The sequence below is a fragment of the Cyrtonyx montezumae genome, unplaced genomic scaffold, assembly GCF_038088225.1.
Source record: "Cyrtonyx montezumae isolate F1298 unplaced genomic scaffold, pur_monq_1.0 scaffold_16, whole genome shotgun sequence".
Classification (NCBI taxonomy): domain Eukaryota; kingdom Metazoa; phylum Chordata; class Aves; order Galliformes; family Odontophoridae; genus Cyrtonyx; species Cyrtonyx montezumae.
In genome coordinates, this window is record NW_027071892.1 from 11566760 (window position 1) to 11585941 (window position 19182).

General features: G+C 54.5%; 2 protein-coding genes across 3 annotated transcripts in view; one reads left to right on the forward strand and one right to left on the reverse strand.

Annotated features, from left to right (window-relative positions):
- TNRC18 (trinucleotide repeat containing 18) overlaps nucleotides 1-12014 on the forward strand; it is a 43945-nt gene extending 31931 nt beyond the window's left edge. Inside the window, 12 exon segments of the mRNA XM_065732886.1 lie at nucleotides 1625-2067; nucleotides 2583-2747; nucleotides 3587-3728; nucleotides 4140-4257; nucleotides 4532-4607; nucleotides 4911-5019; nucleotides 5883-5999; nucleotides 6275-6439; nucleotides 6615-7903; nucleotides 8325-8561; nucleotides 8973-9047; nucleotides 9554-12014. Coding sequence (XP_065588958.1) covers nucleotides 1625-2067; nucleotides 2583-2747; nucleotides 3587-3728; nucleotides 4140-4257; nucleotides 4532-4607; nucleotides 4911-5019; nucleotides 5883-5999; nucleotides 6275-6439; nucleotides 6615-7903; nucleotides 8325-8561; nucleotides 8973-9047; nucleotides 9554-9760 — 3143 coding nt within the window. The 3' untranslated portion in view covers nucleotides 9761-12014.
- A 1145-nt stretch (nucleotides 12015-13159) lies between these two features.
- Nucleotides 13160-18143, reverse strand: SLC29A4 (solute carrier family 29 member 4). 2 transcript variants are annotated; one of them, XM_065732911.1, is made up of 11 exons: nucleotides 18047-18143; nucleotides 16644-16813; nucleotides 16048-16179; nucleotides 15860-15973; nucleotides 15646-15774; nucleotides 15443-15517; nucleotides 14485-14750; nucleotides 14267-14402; nucleotides 13823-14010; nucleotides 13380-13620; nucleotides 13160-13305 (listed from the first exon to the last, which is right to left on the reverse strand). In XM_065732911.1, the coding sequence occupies exons 2-11, from the start codon at nucleotides 16801-16803 to the stop codon at nucleotides 13163-13165; spliced, it is 1584 nt and encodes a 527-aa protein (XP_065588983.1). In that variant the 5' UTR covers nucleotides 16804-16813; nucleotides 18047-18143; the 3' UTR covers nucleotides 13160-13162. The 2 variants fall into 2 exon arrangements, with proteins under 2 accessions (XP_065588983.1, XP_065588984.1); XM_065732912.1 differs by lacking the exon at nucleotides 18047-18143 and having other exon boundaries at nucleotides 15443-15512; nucleotides 15646-15737; nucleotides 16644-16929.
- Nucleotides 18144-19182: the final 1039 nt, after the last annotated feature.

Genomic DNA, 19182 nt, shown 5'->3' on the forward strand with positions numbered 1-19182 from the left:
TTCCCTAGGGGCAGTTGCCTGTGGCTTCCTCAAAGTTTCCTCCTTTCCTGCCTGGCAAACCCTTAACAGTCACTCTAACAGTGGAATGCAGTGTCTACTTGGACAGAGTGCTGCTGCAGTTTGGGGAAGGAAGCACGCGCTAAATGCAGCTAATCTTCAGCACCCAGCAAAAGCAGAGACATTGAAACAGAAGAAAACCTCTTGAATTCTCTCATCAATGTCCAATAGAAGCTGGTCAGAGGGACTCAAAGCAAGAGTTCCTTTGCTCATGTGTTTGCCATTCCAGGCTCGGTGCCTCTGTCCCTGTCCCTCAGTTTCAGTGTTAGAAGTAATTTAGAAGTTTTATTTCTTCTCCTTCCCATGCCCTGCTGCACAAATGCCTCTGGGTGACATTGTTCCCAGTCAGACAGATCTATCTGGGCTCCATTTATAAATTCTCTATTAATATTTATTAAGTGATAATGGAATTTATAGCATGCCTCAGAATGGAAAATGATGTCTTCTTTGGGAGCCCAGCTTGTTTTAGCACCATTTCCATGCTATATTAGGCTTTTGCCAACTTGTCCCAATAGCCGTGCTTAAGAATTTATCACCTTGTAAGCTGCCCTCCTTGGAGGTGGAAACATCCAGAAATTGTCTCAGGTGGTGGCGACGGAGGAGAACGTGTGCTGTAATGTGCAGTGGGCTTTTCATCTTGAGCGTTGCCAGCTTTGATTTTGACAGACCTGCTCTTTTCCTGTTCGTGCTGGGGCTGTCTCAGGAGAGACTGTTAGGGTAGAAGAGGTGAGCAGTTCCTGCAGGCCGGATTTAACCCAGGAAAGTGGGCATATTTAAAAGAGAAGAACTAAAATGAGACAGCTTCTATCTATGCTTGTGCCCCTCACACTTTCTTCCACCCGTGTGAATGTTGTTTAGTTGTGTTTGTCCTTTCTTAAGGGTCTCCTGCAGATGCTAGTTATCTTCTGGGGGCTCCTCACTGTTGGGCTTTAGAATAATTGCTGTCAACCTCAGACCTTGGTGTGAAAGCAAAGTCACACCAGCAGTTGGGTGCTGCCTCAGTTTCCCTTCTGTCCCTGGAGGAGTATGGTATTACTCTACTTTGTCAGGTTTTGAAGAGGGGAAACACGCTGTAGGTGGTGACAGCCGTGGTGTTACTGCAGCATTTCAGGATGCTGGGTACTGCTGTGCTGACCAGTGGCCAATGCTGTGGGGATTTCCATCTGCCACAAACAAAGGGTCATGTACCTGTTTTGACTTCAGGGCGATTACTTGAGCCAGTAAATTGCTCTGTGGTGTCTGTTGGCCAATAAGAGAAAAATAAGCTTGAAATCTGGGTTGATTGAATTTATTAAAAGAGATCCTTCTCCAGAAACAAAGGTGAGGGTGGAGAGGACCCCTCCCAGCAAGGTAGGAAAGTTCAGTCTGTGGGGTTTGTACTTTCCTTCAAGTGAGCATCTCCTTTTTGTAGAGAATGTTTTAAGGGTGTTAGGGTTTGAAAGCGGGACACCAGGGCTCTGCCAAACAGGTTTGACATCTCCCATGGAGTCCAAAAGCTTCCAGCCGTGCTTGGCTCCTCTTGTACACAGCCAGAGCAGTGACTGATGGTTGAATCTTTTGCATCTAGGGACGGAGTTTGAATACACCGACTCAGAGAGTGAGATCAAGATCAGGAAGAAGTCACCCTCGGGACTGCTGCGGGGGAAGAAGGGGTCGCTGGAAGCAAACAGCATCCCATCAAGCCAGACCCCAAGTGGCCTCGAGCCTGGATCTGGAAGCGCTGACAAAGCCAAGCTTGGGTCTGAGAAAGGCCGCAAGCTGAAGAAGTTCAAGTCCCCCAAGGACTTGAGCTTTGAGTTTGGGCTGGAGGCCAGCGATGATGACCTGTGGAACCGGCGCCGGAGCGAGCGAATCTTCCTCCACGATGCCACCACATCCTCAGCCATGCTGACCCCCACGGCACCTGCCAGCTCCACTCCTGTCTCCAAGCCTGGGCGCTGTGGAAAGGGGGCACCCATGAGTCCCAAAAAGGAGAGCAGCAAGGGGAAGGACAGGAAGGAGCTAAGCAAGGTAAGAAACACGTTGGCAGCATTGATGTGTGGGACCCTCGGGAGCTCAGGATGGAAGGGAGGGTGATGAGCTCCACTCGGCAAGTGGAGGGTTGAGTCCACATGCTGTTTGGCTGTCCCACGTCCCCCCTTGGCCTTTGGAGGACCATCCTTGGCTGGTAGTGGCAGTGGTTCTCATCCTGGTTGCTGACTCCTCTTGGCTGAAAGCTCAACTGCTTTTTGGCTTTGGTTTGTTTAGTGATGGATCAGTGATAGTGAGAAGAGTTAGACAAGTTAGCTGTGGCATAAAACCAGCTGGGATCTTCTCAGAGCTCTTAGAGGGAAGGCCTGGTGGGCAGGAATTGCTCTCTGGGGTAATGAAAAACTCTCACTGAAGTTTGTGAAGCCTGAATTCAGAGCTGGGAGACAAAGGACGGCAGTGAATTGCTGGCTGACTGTGCGTGGCTTGCTTTGCTCCACCCTTTCTCTCTGTAGACCTGTATCTTCACTGATGGGAGTGTTTACTTTTGTTTTTAGCAGCGGAAAAAGGGTAAAGAAGCACCCTGCTGCTCCTCCTCCTCATCCATGTCTCCTCCTGGCATCCCTAGCTCTCCATCTGATGTTCGGGTCAGCCTGGCCAATGCCCTGGGCTCCACCAAAAAGAGTAAAGCCAAGGTGAAAGCCAAGGAGGTTAAAAAAGAGGTGAGTGAATGGTTCTAGACTGCATGAGCTGGAAGATGACCGGCAGAGCCCTGCTTTTTCCTTGGACTGTTGCAGTGTGAGGGAGGAAAAACACTGAATGCAACCTCTGCTGGTTCATGACAGGCAAAATTTGAGAAGCCTAAATTCCCAGGAAGGCCAGCAGGTAGTACAGTGCCTGCTGCTACCATCTAGTGTTCAGTTGGATTCGTGCCCCACGTAAAGGGCAGGCAGAATAATTTTTCTCTAAGGCATAGAGATGGAGGTGGAGGGAGAGCTTTGAGAAAAAAGACTGGAGAGGTGATGATGGAGTTGTGCTCAGCACTGAGTGAGCTGGTTTCTGCTCACTGCAACCTATCGTCTTCTCACAACACATGGTACTGCATCTTCTCACATGATTTCTGAGTGTAATGCTTATGGTCTGTGTGTAGCAGCAGGAAATGAATCGTGAGGCTTTGAGAAGAAATAGGAACGGCGTCTGCGTGTTCAGTGAAGACAGGCACTTTGCAGAGGGGTGGTGAGCACAGAGCAGCACTACAGCTGTCTGCTCTTTGGCATCTCTCCCAGCCTGCAGGAGTGAGATGTGGATAGGATATGTGAAATAGCTTTTGCTCGGCTGTCAGTGGTGCTTGGCAATAAACCCAGTAAAACAAAGATATTTTTTTTCTGTCAGAAAGCAATTTTCGGTATACCTGCTTGGCTCTCTGTGTGTTTCAACGTTGCTGAGGGTGGAGACAAGTTTGTCCCAATATCCTCAGGTTGTTTGTTGCTGGAGGAAGGTGAGATGGGATCAGACTGTTGCCTGTTGGCATCCAGCTGATGTGCTGCTTGCTCTCCTGCAGAACCGAGGGAAAGGAGGAGCTGTCAGCAAGCTCATGGAGAGCATGGCAGCAGAGGAGGATTTTGAACCCAACCAAGACAGCAGCTTCTCAGAGGATGAGAATATCCCACTGAGCATGCTCGTCGAGCGGCCGCCCACACCAGGTGAGGGCAGTGTGGGCTGGGAGGACTAATTGTGCAAGTAGCAGAGCTGGATGAGTTTCTCAGGGCTGCCTGGGGAAGGGCTGTGCTGTTCTCACCCATTCCTTGTCCAAAGCCATAAATCCTTGGGGTGAAGAAACCACTTCTACAGTCAATTTGGCTTGCCAGATACAAGCTCTCTTCAGTGAGGCCTGTTCTGTTTGACATCTAGATGAAGCTCAGACTCTGAGCTGCCCTATTTTCTTTTGCTGATATATTGTTTTTATCAAGAAGGGTACCTTTCTGTAAAGGGCTTGCTGTTTTTTTTTTCCTATGGGAGGGTCATGCTGGGAGTATGGGATTTCCCCCTCCCTTTGCAGTTACTTTTTCCTGCGTGGCACTGTCTAATCTCTGCCTTGCTTCAACACCTCACAGCTCCTCGCTCCTGCATCATTGACAAGGATGAACTGAAGGATGGCCTGCGTGTCCTCATCCCCATGGATGACAAGCTGCTCTATGCTGGACATGTCAAGACGGTGCATTCACCTGACATGTGAGTTGTGGGGCTGCAGTGTCTGCCCAGGCTCTTCTGGTGAAAGGGGAGGTAGCTGATGCAGGGGTGGATTTTGGTGCTTTGCAGAGATGTCTGGAGAGGAGCTGACAGAGTCTGGCAGGGAGGGAGGGAGACTTCACTCATGTTTTATCAGTGCTCAGGAAAATCTAATTACTTTTCATTAAATGTTCTCAACTGGCTGGTGGCAGGAGATGTTATCTGATCCAGGTTATCTCTTCCATGTACTATGTCTGATGGGGCCTTTATGTTCCAGATACCGTGTGGTGGTGGAAGGTGAGAGGGGAAACCGACCCCATATCTACTGCCTGGAGCAGCTCTTGCAGGAGGCGGTATGTGCGGGCAGCGGGTGCCTGGGCCTGTTCTGGGGTGGAAGTGGTCAACAGTCAAGGGCTGCAGGGGTGCCCTGTTTCTGCCCACGTAGACAGTCTGGGCAGACCATCCCACTGGTGTGGAAGTCCCCACTAGCAGGAATAGTCCTTCGTGCTGTCATGTGTGCAGACAGGAGGCCATTTCCCAGCGGGAGAACTGTCTCTGGTCTTCTTGAATTCTGGTTTGCTACATGCTGAATGTGATGGGATGGTCTGTGCTGGTGCCATGAGTATCAGTAATGGTTTGCCTTTTGCCCTGAGCAGATCATTGATGTGAAGCCACCCTCAGTGCGATTCCTGCCCGAGGGCACAAGGATTGCAGCCTACTGGAGCCAGCAGTACCGCTGCCTGTACCCAGGGACAGTTGTCCGAGGTAAGGCTGCCCAGGTGATGTGAACCAGGGATGTCTCTGTCCTGCATGTCCTGAAGGATGGCAGGCTTGTCTGGGATGGTCCTGAGGCCTGCTGTGAGTGTCAGCAGCTGGCTCACGCTGCCAGGTCATGCCCAACTTGATTGGGATGCTGACTTGTTAACATCTTACGGTCCAGAAGCCATGGTTTGGGAGGATGAGGTCTGGGTGATTTAGGAGCTTAAAATACCAGAGAAACTTGACACATTTCAAAAAGTTGGAATCGCCTCCAGGGCAGGTACAAGGACTGCTGAGGTTGTGGAGGTTTGTGCATCACCTTGCTGCTCACAGCTCTGCCTCTGACACATTGCTTCCTGATGTCTCCCCCATCTGGCTTGATAGAAAGGCCAGTGAAGAAGCCTGGATAATTGTGCCACGACTGGTCTTGCTTTTAGGCACTTGGTCATGCTTTGTATGCATAAAGGAAGGGTTACTTATACATAAAATATTGATGTTGTTAGAGGAACTCTGCTGTTTGCTGAGAGTAGTTGCAAAATGCAGGTCATAAAAGATCCTGCAGTGAAAATAAAAGATATTTCAGGAAGTGGGGGAAACAGGGAGACGAGGTGAGATGTCACACTGCAGTAGGTTTTCTCTGTGCTTTTAACAGAGATTCTGCACTAAGTGTGCTGGCTTAGTATTTTGAGGGGTTTTTCATTATGGACTAAAGCTTCTGTGCCCTCCTTAGACAACCAATTAGGAAAGGTGGGAAATGGGGTGCTTTGGAGTTGGTGTAGGATCCATGCATTCCCCTGTGTCCCTGGTTACCTAGCAGGTGGTTTGTGCTCTTCTCTTGTTACATCTTCTTCTGCTCCCCCAACCCACAGGAACCCTGGATCTGGAGGAAGATGGTGATCTCATCACAGTAGAGTTTGATGATGGGGACACAGGACGCATCCCACTGTCTCACATTCGGCTTCTCCCACCTGACTACAAGATCCAGTGTGAGTCTTTCTGCTTTGTTTCTTTCATGACACTTCCCACTATGAAATGTAGTTTTAGAGTCACCTTCCTCAGTGATTTTAGGACTAGTTCACAGACTTGCAATTAAAAAGGTTGCACCATCAATTATGGATGTGCATACCTGGGCTGGGATGTGAGCCACTGCATAAGAACACCCAGTCGCTATTGCAGAATTGGTAGTGACAGGTTCCCCATGTCTAGTCTCTGTTGTGTGTGTTGTTTCACTGCTTTTCGACATTTCTTTGACCTATTCCAGGTGCTGAGCCTTCACCAGCCCTTTTGGTACCCAGCACCAAGCGCCGCAGCCGTAAATCCAGCAAAGATGCTGGAGAAGGAAAAGAGGGAGCTACACTGGGGTCAGAGGAGCCTGCATCAAAGGGCAAAGGGCGAGGGAGAAAGCCAAGCATCAAGGCAAAAGCTGGTAGGTTGTCACTGCTTGCACAGTTCCTGACACAGTGAAAACCTGTGTGCCTCTCCAGGGTGCGTTGTCAGGAACAATCCAGACACTGGATGGGATTGGTGTGTGTCTGTGTCTGAGCTGCTAGTGCCAGTCTCAGAGGATAACACCATGCCTGTGTTTCTCTTCCCCTCTGCAGAAGAGGCTTCCCTGCCTGAAGAGAAGGATCAGGTAGAGCCTTCACCTGGTACTTCTTCAGTCCCAGAGAAGCCAGCCTGCCTGGGCAAATCAAGTGTGAAGGGGTCACGAAAATCCCAGCCACTGCCTGCTGGAGGCTCTCCTGCCCCCACAGAGGAAAAGCGGTCGAAAGCCAGTAAAATGAAGATCTCCACGAAGCTGCATAGCCCCCCACAACCCAGTTACCAGCCTGCTGTGTTTGGCAGCATCCTCAGCGCAGAGCCCTACAGCGACCTCCCAGGGACACTGACAGCCTTCGGCTCCAGTGATGCTTCAGCATCGAAAGCCAAGGCCAAGAAAGGGCGACCCACAGAGGAGGCACAGGAATTTGGCACCATGGTCAAGGGTCAGAGGAAGCATGACAACGAAATCCTGATCAAGCTGGACCACGAGGGTGTGATGTCTCCAAAGACAAAGAAGATGAAGGAGGCGATGAGGATGCTGGAGGACTCGAGTCTGGCTGGTCGCAGAGATGGCAAGAGTCTCCTGGGGCTGGGCTATTCCCCTGCAGTGGGTGCAGAGGGCAAGCAGAAATCCTCCCGAGCCAAAGCAGCTGAGGGAGACCCTGCCAGCTTTGGGGGAAAGTTTGATGGCTCGGCAGAAAGCCTCACTGCCTCAAAGGACCAGGAAGACAAGGCAGCAGCACCAGCAGCCGTGGAGGAGTCTGAGAGCAACAGCAGTGACAGCAGCTCAGAGTCAGAGGGAGAAGAGGAGGCTGAGAAGAACCGAGGGGAGGCTCAGGACAGCAGCTCAACCAGCTCAAGAGCATCCACTCCTCTCTCTTCCTCCAACTCCTCCTCCTCTTCCTCTTCTAGCAGCAGCTCCTCTTCCTCCTCCTCTTCCTCCTCTTCGTCTGCCTCATCGACCTCCTCATCATCAAGTTCCAGCTCCTCTTCCTCCTCCACAACAGATGAAGACTCCTCCTGTAGCTCCGACGACGAAGTCGCTGAGGCCCAGCCAAGTTCCTCGGTGCAGCAAACCCTCCCTCCCAAGCAAACCAAACAGGCAGGGAAATCCCGGACCTCCTCCCACCCCCAGAGCCAGAAACAGCCAGCACAGCAGCCGGCACAGCAGCCAGCACCACAGCAGAGTGGCAACAAGAGCAGGCCCAAAAAGCGCGAGGGCATCCACCTGCCCACCACCAAGGAGCTGGCCAAGCGCCAGCGGCTGCCGTCCGTGGAGAACAGGCCCAAGATCGCCGCTTTCCTCCCCGCACGGCAACTCTGGAAGTGGTTTGGGAAGCCCACACAGGTAAGCAGAGCCTTTCCTCTTTGTCTCGTGGTGCATCTCCCCCCCTCTCCCCTTCCCCTGTGGGGCTGCCCAAGGGAGCCTTTCCATTTGGAGCTGGCGATGCTCTACTGGCGTAGTGTGTCCCCTGCCCACGTTGCAAGGAGGTTGGGGTTGGCCTTCACTGTGTCGGGGAGCTGTCCCACTGTGGGCTGTCTCTCTCTCCTGTTTCCTGCGGGAATGCCTGTTGATCTGATGGTTGAAGACCTGCAACAGCCCCATCTTTGGTTCACCATTAGTGTGTAGTGCTGAGGCTGTGGAGTGGCCTGGCGAGGCGGTGGCTGCGTCACTACCAGGCCGGGTCTGGCTCTGCCATCAGAAAAAGGGCAGGATGTAGGATGAGAGAAAACCTGAGCTGCTCACCTGTGTGATCCTCTCTTGGCAGAGACGAGGAATGAAAGGGAAAGCCAGGAAGCTGTTCTACAAGGCCATCGTCCGGGGCAAGGAGATCATTCGCATTGGAGACTGTGCAGTCTTCCTCTCAGCTGGCCGTCCCAACCTGCCCTACATTGGCCGGATCCAGAGCATGTGGGAGTCGTGGGGGAACAACATGGTGGTCCGAGTCAAATGGTTTTACCACCCAGAAGAAACCAACCCTGGGAAGAAACTCAACGAAGGCAAGGTGGGCTACTTGCTGAGAGGGCTGCAAAGCTGCTTGTCCATCTCCTGGATTATGGCCCAGGTCATCGCCAGCACCCTGATGGGGGCAAAGCCATCATTTCATGCTGTGGCACTGGACAAGCCTGATACTTAGCCTTTGATCAGGCATCAGTGTCTGTTATTCTGCTAGGAAATAGGTTTACATCAGTCCAAAAAGAGTTTAAGAGTCAGATGAAGACTTTGTGCAGCATAAAACTGTTAGCCTGGTGCTTGGGAAGGCTGAGCTTTGAATCTTTGCACAGTAGGCTCTGAGTTTGTATTACATTGGGTGGGGCTGAGGTTAGAAAGGTATGTGTTGTGGGCAGGGGATGATAACATGGAAAATCCAAGTGATTTGCTTTCTTTTTATTTGTTTTTTTCCTTCTGGGCGCAGCGCTGGGATCAGAAATCGGGCAGGAGTCTGTCCACTGCTCTGCAGGCATCCAACCAGAGGAAGGACTTCATGGAGGTTGGTGCTGCAACTGCATAACTGATGCTGCTGGGGAAAAGCCCCTGACCTTCTCTGGCTTTTACTTCAATTGCTGAGACTGCAGTTTCCAAGATTTCAGTTGGGTGTATTTGGGAGGATGGGAATAGCTGCTGGCGCTGGGTGTTGGGAGGATAGCGGCGGGCCCCCAGCCAGCACCTCTTGTCTTTGCATTTGCATCCTTGAAGTGGAGAGGACAAACTTTGTAGGCCTTTGTCTACACTCTGCAGCTGTGGTTCCCATCTGTGGGAGCTGGCTGTCCACAAGGGCTCAGGTTTGGTGTGAAGGACTGGTCACGTCTGTGCTGCCCGTGGTGTTCCTGGTGTCCCTGCCTGGGCTGGCAGTGGGGATGGTTAAGGAGTTGTGTATGAGTGTGAGCCCAAGCTCTGGATAGTCTGGTGGATGTTTTTCTTGCGTATTGCAGGTGATGCTTTAAATGCTGTGAGTTCTAATTTCTCCTTTCTGTCTCCCTCCTTCCTGTAATGCAGCGAGCTCTCTATCAGTCCTCTCACGTGGATGAAAACGATGTCCAGACCATCTCACACAAGTGTCTCGTTGTCGGTCTGGATCAGTATGAGCAGATGCTAAAGACTAAGAAATACCAAGACAGTGAGGACCTCTACTACCTTGCGGGGACCTACGAGCCCACTACGGGCATGATCTTCAACACCGACGGGGTCCCTGTCATCTGCTGACCACCCGGGGAGCGCGTGCCACCCCTGGGAAGGGACAGTACAAACTTGAGGACGTGCCTGTTTAGACGACATGATTGTTTCTTTCAAAGCTCATGACTTCCGTGTCACACTACAGACAGGAGAGTGCGAGAGACATGGGGAGGAAGGAGAGGGCTGAAGGTACAGCAATCACAGAAGATGCCACGGGTGGTAGTGGTGGTGTGTGAACCTCAAGAATCTTCGGGAAGTGGCTTTAATTTAGATGACACTTGACCAACTTCTCCCTTCCTCCTTTTGGTCCTGGAAAGCACATGGGTCTCATGATCATTTCACCAGCGGGACCTCCCAGCAGGAGGGCTCCCTTTTGTGTCATTGCCCCCATCAGTCACTCAGAAGCCGCCTGTACGTGGAAGGACACCGCTGACCTTCTGCGTACGCTCCTCTCCGTCCTTATATCCCCTTTCCTGCTTGTTTCGCATGACCCTTTAGGAAGGACAGGGTGAAAGAGAAAGGAGATGAGTCTCTCTCAGCGCCTCGTCTCGATCCTCACAGCGCCTTTTTGCAGTTTCCCTTCCCTGCCTGGCTGTGGAGCACAAAAGGGCAGTGCTGGCCCCGGCGTGGAGATGGCAGGAGAGGTCCTCCAGGCTGGGAGAGATGGGGACCAGGTGGGCCCCATCACAGCTGGGGTGCTGCCTTCCCGTTGTCCTAGATGGGCTGAACACCTTCCCACTCTCTCCTGTCCCGAAAAGGAGGTAGAGTGTGTGGTGAGAAGAGGGTGATGCTTGCCCAACAACTCTGTGTGAGCGTGCAGAGAAGCAGGGAAGGAGAAGACCGGGAGACACTGGTGCATGGAGCTGAGGAGGCTGCAGATTTTAGCATCGCTCACTCAGCTTTCCCTCTCACGCCCGCACAGGGCAGTGGAGCTGCCTGGAAGCCCTCCACCTCTCATTGGAAGGAACAGGGACAGAACGTGAAGCCCAGCCGTGCCCTGCTGCTGCATTTCTGCAGCTCAGCTGTCACCTTGGGCTTGGCAAGCTGGCCAACCCAGCAAGGGGGACACCGATGGAAAACAGAACACTGCAACATCCTTGCACTTAAACAAACAGAAACTCCCAAGAGACGCACTGATCTTTGCAACTATCAACTGGCACTACATCGCTGGGACGCGGAGCGGGGCTCAGCTCGGCCAGGAGCAGCAGCCCAGGCTCTGGTGGGGAGAGCTTGGACACATTGCAAACTATCCACCCCGGTACTGCTCCGTACCGGACCCCGGGGGCCGGGGTGTCCCTGCACAGTCACACCCCCCCCCCCCCCGACTTCAGACAGAACCACAATGGTGCTGCGCTGTCCCACCTCTGCCCCGGGCACTGCGGATAGTGACGGTTCTAACCTGTACAGTTTTAATGTACCAAAAGACTCTTTAGCTCTCCTGTATTATAAGACTTTAAATGCATTCAACTTTTTAATTATAAATATAAATATAAATATATATATATAAATATAAACTTTTTAAAACTGTGAAAAAAAAAAAAAGAAAACCCTACGAAATTCTAAAAAAAAAAGAAAGAAAAAAAGGAGAAAAAAACAAAACAAACCCAGATTACCCAACAGAACTCAACAGAACTCATCAGAACTCAACAGAGCCCAACACAACAGAACTCAACAGAGCCCAACAGAACTCAACACAACTCAACACAACTCAACAGAGCCCAACACAACTCAACACAACTCAACAGAGCCCAACACAACTCAACAGAGCCCAACACAACGCAACAGAGCTCAACCCAACCCAACCCAACAGAACCCAACCAACCAACGACGGCAGCAAGTGAACACAGTCTGACAGACAGAATATTATTTTTTATTTCCTGTTGGATTGTGGTTGTAAACGATGTGGGAACAGGCACCCCCACCCCCCACGCTCGGAGCGTACTGTACGTGTAGAAGCAAATGGTGTGAGCATATTTTAAAGGAGCGAGAGAGCGCGCGAGAGAGATTTTATGCTAACGCTGAATAGAAAGCACTTAAAACCCACTGCCTTCTATGGAACACGAGGATATTTCAGACAATCGAGAGGAAAGGAGAGCCAGGTTTTTTTGTCTTTTTTTTTTCTTTTTTTTTTTTCTCTTGTTTCATGTTTTGTTTAAAGCAGTTTTTGTTTTTGTTTTTTTTTTGTTGTTGTTTTTTGGCATTCTGTTCGTTGGAGAACTCCGTGTGATTTTTTTTTTTTCATAAAATAATAATAATAATTGAGGAAAAAAAAAAAAAAAACAAAACCAAAAGCAACCCAGTGAAGTATCGTTCTTTGTCTCACTTTTCCTGAGTCCTTTCCCCTGTTGGTGTGGCAGTTGTGCTCTGGCTCAGCCCATCCCTGCTGCTGGGCATGGCCCAACCAGGCGCTCTGTGTGGACCCTGTGGGCTGGCCCTGACATGTGGGATGGGATCAGATGGAGGTGAGCCCTCCCCTGTGGTCCCCCCCGAGCTCTGGGAGATGGATGCGAACCACTGGCTTTGCTTGCTGTGCCCATTGCCGCACTGGGGGCTCAGTGTGGTGTCAGGGGCCATGTTAGGGCTCACAGTCTCCAGCCCTTGGGAGGTGCAACCACTGCGGCTGCAGACAGCCCTCACAGATCACCCTCACAGTGATTGCTGCTCTGTTCAGCTCACCCCTCCTGCTCACTGCCCTCAGCAGGGCTCTGCAGGCTGCCAGGAGCATCCCAGGCTGTGCTCCAGCTCCTCGCCAGCTGCCAAGGACCTGCAGTGCCAATAAAGCTGCCATCCCCCACCCCACAACTGGCCGCAAGGAGCCCAGGGCAGCTGGTGCATGGGGCAGAACCAAGCCAGGAGGGGCAAGCCCGTGCCTTAGAGAAAATAAAAATATAAAGGCAAAACCAAAAAGTGTTTATTCATTAGGAAATCCTAAACGCAGTGGTGCTGTGGCAAGAAAGGGAATGGGAGTCCTTCTGCAGCGCCTGTCTGGCAGCTGGGCTGTAACTGCCCTGCCCAGGACATTGCGTTTCCCCTGCAGCCCACAGGCAGAGCCCCAGCACAGTGTGAACAGAAGCACAAAACCACTATGTTTTGTTTTTTTTCCTTTTCCAGGCAGCAGGAATGATTTGGGGCTTTTACACAGCGAGCGGAGGATGGGAAAGGGCTGGGGTCGCGGTTTCAAGCTGTCCTCAATGGAAAGCTGCAGCACCATCAATAAAAGTCGTCCCCCCACCCCCGGACCCTCGGCAGCCCTCCCTCGCTTTCTCTCCCTCAGTGCCATCCCCACTCCCTTTAGGGTTCTGTCATATTTCCTTCCCTGGCCAGGGCTCCCCAGGAACATTGGGACCAATGACATCGTGGGGGGTGGGGGGGCATCAGCCCAAGAAGTGGCTCAGCACCGAGCAGGGCCTGGTCCCCCCCTGCCCCCAGCGCTCAGTACCCCCCCAGGAAGGAACCATTGGAGGTTTCGGTGTAGAAACAGCTACTGTGGGACGTACTGGTGAGGCTGTAGGCAAAATAAGCCACGGCTGAGCCCAGCGTCAGGCCCGTCATGTAGGACACGGTCATGGTGTTCCCTGCGGAGAGGGACAGAGGGCGTCACGCTACAATGGCCACCCCACATGGTGACCCCGGGGGGGTGCGGCCCTACCTGCCAGCTCCCGCTGCTCGGGGCTCACTTTGCCGGCAGCCAGGATCATGGGGACGCTGCCAAAATAGCCGTTGGTGATGCCCATGAGGAGGGAAAAGACGCAGGGCCAGGCGGGGTGGCCGAAGGCGGGCTGCCCGTTGGGGTAGACGCACATGATGAAGAGAGGGATGAAGACGACGCGGAGGCAGGAGTAGATGAGGAGGTGGGTTCCTCTCCAGTCATAAGGCAGGGCAGCCAGGATCTGCAGGAGGGGCAGAGACGGCGCTGAGAGGGAGAGGGGATGGGATGGGGGAAGGCCCATATGTGGGAACCCAACGTTGGGGGTGTGGGAGAGCAACCTCGCACTGGTCGGGCGCCCACGGAGAGTGGATGACCCACAGCTGATTCATCCCCTCCTCTTACAGAGGCGATAGGGCCGGACGGGGGGTGAGGATGTCTCCTACCTTGCCCACGAAGTCAGAGAGGTTGAAGATGGCCATGATGAGGATGGGGAGCCATTCTCCCAGCGTGCAGTTGTGGATCTCTGACTCCAGCCCGGGGAAGAGGCACAGTGTGATGAAGTAGGTCATGGCGATGGACAGCATGTAGGCCCAGATGAGCCGCGACACGACGTAGCGGTGGAGCAGCATGGCTGGTGGAGATGGGCAGTGAGGCTCAGCACAAAACCCTCCCCCTGCACAGCCCGCAGGTCTCAGCTGTGGCTGAACCACGGTGAAAGCAGGGAGGACTTCCAAAGGACAAATGTCCCCATGTTTTTTCAGCATATATTTTTCTCCCCGTATTTCTGTGCACAAAGCCATCGGATTGCTCTTCCTGCCCCACAGAGCGCTGCTCCAACACACCCTGATGGGCACCCAGCACGGCTCACCCCCGAGCCCACCACCCACCTCTGAAGCTGGGCCAGCTCCTCTTGATTTTGGGCCGGGGAACGTCAAAGCGCATGTAGGTGCCGCTGGCGGCCAGCTCGCCCTCAGGGCCCGGGCTGCCACGGGGAGACCCCCCCTGTCCCCGCGGACGGTCCTCCTACACGGGGACAGGGGACACGAGTGCTGAGTCCCAGGGAGGGAGGGATACTGGGGATGAGTGGGAAGCCCCCCCGGCTTACAAATCTGATGTCCTCAGCCGTGACGTCGTGGTGGACGCGGTAGCCGGTCCCGTGGTCGCTGGCCCTGCGGGGCTCGGGGTGGCCCTTGCGGGGGCAGGAGGTGTAGTACCGGACGAAGCGAGTGCGCTTCACCAGGAGGTGGAGGATGAAGCACGTCAGCTCCATGCCGATGGAGATGAAGAAGAAGATGACCGTGTTCTCCTTCTCATCCGACAGCAGCAGCTTGGTGAAGATGCGGCTGAGTGAGATGATGACCCCAGCGGTGCCTGGTGGCACAGGAGTGCTGTTGGTGCCAGGTCCCATTGAGCCCTATGGCTCAGGGACCGCCCATAACCGCTCCCCGCATTGGGTAGGGCACTCCGTGCATAGAGGACCATCCCTGGAGGCACTCAGGAGCTGTGGAGATGTGGCACTGAGTGGCATTGTGAGTGGGCATGGCTGGAGTGGATGGTGTTAGAGGTCTTTTCATAGAATCGGTTTGGGTTGGAAGGGACCCCAAAGGATCATTGAGTTCCAACTGCCCTGCTGCAAAAGCAGGACCACCAACCTCCAGATCCACTGCTAGACCAGGTTGCCCAGGGCTCCATCCAACCTGCTCTTGAACACCTCCAGGGATGGGGCATCCACGGCCACTCTGGGCAGCCTGCTCCTGCACCCCACTACTCTCTCTGTGAAGAGACATCTAATCCAAACCTTCCCTCCTTGAGCTTTTCCAACCTTAATGGTTCTAAGCACGTGATTTAGACACCATTGCACGTTCCCCCTTTGCGGGGGATCACCCTGGAACGTCCCTGAGTTGCTGGCAACCCCAAAGCCACCAGGACACGGTCCTGGGGAACCTCCTCTGGGTGAGCAGGGGGGTAGGACCAAACGGACACAGAGGTTCCTTCCAACAGGGCTCTGTGATTCTGTGCTGGGGACAGTGGGTTGTGGCACACGGGGGGACAGCAGTACTCACTCTCTCCTGTCATCACCCCCTGCGTGTAGCGCTTGGGCAGCAGCCCCGTGTAGCCATAGAAGCTGGATTGCTGCACTTCAGGAGAGAGGAGCAGAGAGGAGAAGGGGGGGGGGATTATGACAGCAGCCAAACCACTGAGCTCAGGGAGGGGGAAAGGGACGTGAGGGTGGGCTGGTAGGTCATCCCAGGTGACCGTGGCATACCTGTGCAGCCAAAGGCCACCACCCCGACTGCCACCAGGTTGATGGCGTAGGCTTGCCGCCGGGTGAAGAGCTCCAGCCAGACGTCACAGATGCTGACAAAGAGCAGAGGGCCCAGTGCAAAGAGGTAGCCTGGAGAGAGGAGGGGGGAGATGGAGGCGGGTGGGGGGGCAACGGGGAGCCAGAGCTGCTCGGGGGCACGGAGATCCCAACTGACCCACAGAGATGCGGGTGTGCAGGCTCAGCAGCTCCACCAGCGCGTTGTTGAGGATGACGGCCACCAAGGCCACCAGGATGTAGGTGAGGCTCATGTCAAAGACGATGGAGGTCCCTGCGGAGAGGAGGGGGGTGGGGGCTCTGCCCAGGTTTGGAGGGCAGGAAGGGCTGCAGCAGCTGGAGCCCTACCTGGGTATTTGTGGTGCAGGTAGTCCACATCGGTGATAAAGCTGTTGTATGGCAGGAGAAATCCAACGCCAGCCAGCAGCATGGCAAAGTAGATCCCATGGTATCGGTCCTGTGGCTCGGGGTCTTCAGAAACTGACCCAAAAAGGAAAGAAAGAGAGAGGACGTAGCAGTGGCACTGCTGCACTCGCAGGACTGCAACGGATGCAGCTGTGGGGGAGCACGGGGGGACATCAGGGCTCAAGCAGCCCTGCCACATTCCTCAGGAACAAATGCCCTCACACTGGAGAATGTCCCTCCAGAAATGAAAGCGTTTCAGGGAGAGGCGGGAGAACACCAGGGCTGAGGGCTCTGAGTGCTGATGGGATTTCATAGCAGCCCCAAAGCCACCAGTGTGGGGACAGACCTGGCGAGTACCCACCGCAGAGCCCAGTACTACAGGATGCTGTGGCGGCTACATTAGCAAGTCCCCAAGAGACACGGGTTGATGTCACAGCATTTCAGACCATTGGTGGCTACAAAACCATCCCGGGATCTCCTATATGGGTGAGAAAAGCACGGGGACAGGCAGCTCCCTCCCACCACATTTTGTCCCTCACCCGGCTCCATGAAGGTGAGCACGCCCTTGGCCTGGCTGCCCCGCTGCAGCTCGTCCTCCTCCAGCTGGTAGCTGTCGAAGCTGAAGCTCATCACCACGTTGCCCTCCGGCGTCCCCATCGGGCTCAGCTCCTTGAAACGCTCTGTTCCCACCGATCCCATCGGGGATGACCTGGGGAGGGAGAGCAGACGCCCCAGGGCTGCGGGTCACCGGTGAGCAGCAGTCCTCGTGGGTTTTGGTCCAGACCCCAGGGGTGGAAACCACACCCAACGCATCCCAAACCGAGCTCCCAGCCCACCAGCACCACCCAAAATGCCCTCCACCCCCCAGGCCCCGCTTTGCATTACCAGTGCCAGTCACTAGATGCCAGCCTGCCCCGTGCCCGCTGCCCACCGAGCCGAACCTCCGAGGCGGCAGCAGGACGAGGCAGGCAAGGGAGGAAAAATCAATTAAAGTGATTTGTCTGATCTCGCCGCGGTGTTTGTAGGAACACGGACGTTTCGCAGCCTCTCTCTGCTGCCAGGTTGGGGGGGAGGGGGATGGGGGGGGGTTCAAACACAGAGCCTGCAAGTGCAAACCTAAATGCTAAGATGCATCAGCCAGAGCAGCGATGCTGCGGTCCTGAGGCCGTGCAGATGCCGTAGTGCTGGGGGGGCAGGTTGGGGTCCCCCAACCCTGAGCCAGGCTGAGCACAGCACTCATCCTGGAGCCCCATCAGGGCACATTTCGAGTGGGAACGCCGCTCCATCTCACGACCCCATCCACTGGGGCTACCCCAGGAGATAAAACCCATCGGGAAGTGTCTTGCAGGGTGCTGGCAGAGCCCACTGGGGCTTTTACCACGGAGGAAACCCCGTGTGGAGAGCACACCGGTTGGGAGCACCCCATGAATACAGTGCCCCAAACTTCTCCGTGGTGTGGGAGCGGGAGTACAGCCATCCACCTCCCCCCCCACAGCCACACACTGGGACCGATCTGATTGCCCCTTACAGGGAGGAGAGGCAGGGCCTGTCGCCTCTCCGGGTGGGTGCTGAGTGAGGGACAGAGCAGAGGATGCTCCCACAGGGGATGAGACGATGATGGTTATAATTGGGAATAGGGTCCTTGCCAAAAGGAGACTCTTCCAGGAGGGAGGAGGTTATTATCGCGATTATTTCGCACCGGCAAAATAAAGAAATAAATAAAAGGTCCCCATCTTGGGAATTCATCACACCCCACCGGAGGAGATGCGCGGTCGGGGTGAGGATGCTCTGGAGGAGAGGGACGGGAGGGGCTGTGAGGAAGGCATCCGTCTCTCCTGACCCCTCCCGCCACCCCCCACCCCCCCCACTCCCTCCCCCGTTCCCCCCATCCCCAGACAAAGCCGGTCCCGTCCATCGCCCAACAGGTCCGCGCCGCTCCTACCTCCCTCCTCCGCGCCGGCTCTGCGGCACCGGCCCTTCCAACGCCTCAGCCCCCGGCGGACCCCCCCGGCCCCTCCATCGCGGGGCTCCGTCCTCGGGTGGGGGCACCGGCAGCGGCGAACGCGGCGGCGGCTCCGAGAGGGGCGGCCCCACCCCCACCCCCCGCCCCTCCGCCGCCCCTCCCCGGTAGCAGTGTCCCCGAGGCACAGAAATGGTTTTTCCTCCGAACGGAGCGCGTTCACGGCTCTGCCCGCGGACACAGCCCGCAGGGACCGCCCGCAGGAGCGGAGCCGGCTGCGAACGGAGCATCAAGATGGAAAACGTTGCATTTAGGACGCGAGATTTGCTCCCGTTGCAGGGACCTTTCTCTTCCCCTCCAAACGTTGTTTTGTTGTTGTTTTTTTTTTGGTGTAAGATGAGCCAAAGGGGTCCAGCACTGGCTGTCCTGAAAATGGATGGATGCAGGGGATGGGATGGGAGGACGATCACAGAGTCACAGAATCACCGAGGTTGGAAAAGACCTCCGAAGTCATCCAGTCCAACCACTCACCCACCACCGGTGCTCCCCACTAAACCTTTCTTGAACATCTACAGCAAAAATCCTGTATGAGGAACAGATAGATGGATGGATGGGATAAATGCATGAGCTCACACATAGGATGGGTGGACAGAAGTACAGCTAGAATGCTTGGATGGAGGGAGGGAAGGAGGGAGGGAGGGAAGGATGGATGTACAGTTATGCTTGATGGCTGGAGAGGTGGGCAGATGAATAGAGAGAACAACAAATGGATGGACAAACAGATCACAGAATAGCTTAATTTGGGGGGAACCTTAAAAAATCACCCGGTGCCAACCCCCCCTGCTGTGGGTTGGTTGCCCCCCGCCAGACCAGGCCCCATCCAACCTGGCCTTAAACACCCACAAAGATGGGCAAGATGGATGTGCTGCAGCTCTGGTTAGTGGCGTGCAGAAAACCGGAGGGTCTGGGGGGCAGTGAATGGGGTAGCCCTTTCTCCTCCTTATCATTGGGGGTGGAAGTGGGGAACCAGCAGCACAGAGTGGTGGGGGCACCTCTCTGGGGGGAGAACACTTGATCCCAAGGAGGGTGCTCCAGACAGGGGCACCATGAGCATCCCA

Coding starts and splice junctions, on each gene's coding strand:
- SLC29A4 (XM_065732911.1), bottom strand. CDS start 16,803: ATGGGATCGGTGGGAACAGAGCGTTTCAAGGAGCTGAGCCCGATGGGG. Junction 15,775..15,859: donor GCACACCCGCATCTCTGTGG/GTCAGTTGGGAT, acceptor TCCTCTCTCCAG/GCTACCTCTTTGCACTGGGC. Junction 15,518..15,645: donor GGTGGCCTTTGGCTGCACAG/GTATGCCACGGT, acceptor TCTCTCCTGAAG/TGCAGCAATCCAGCTTCTAT.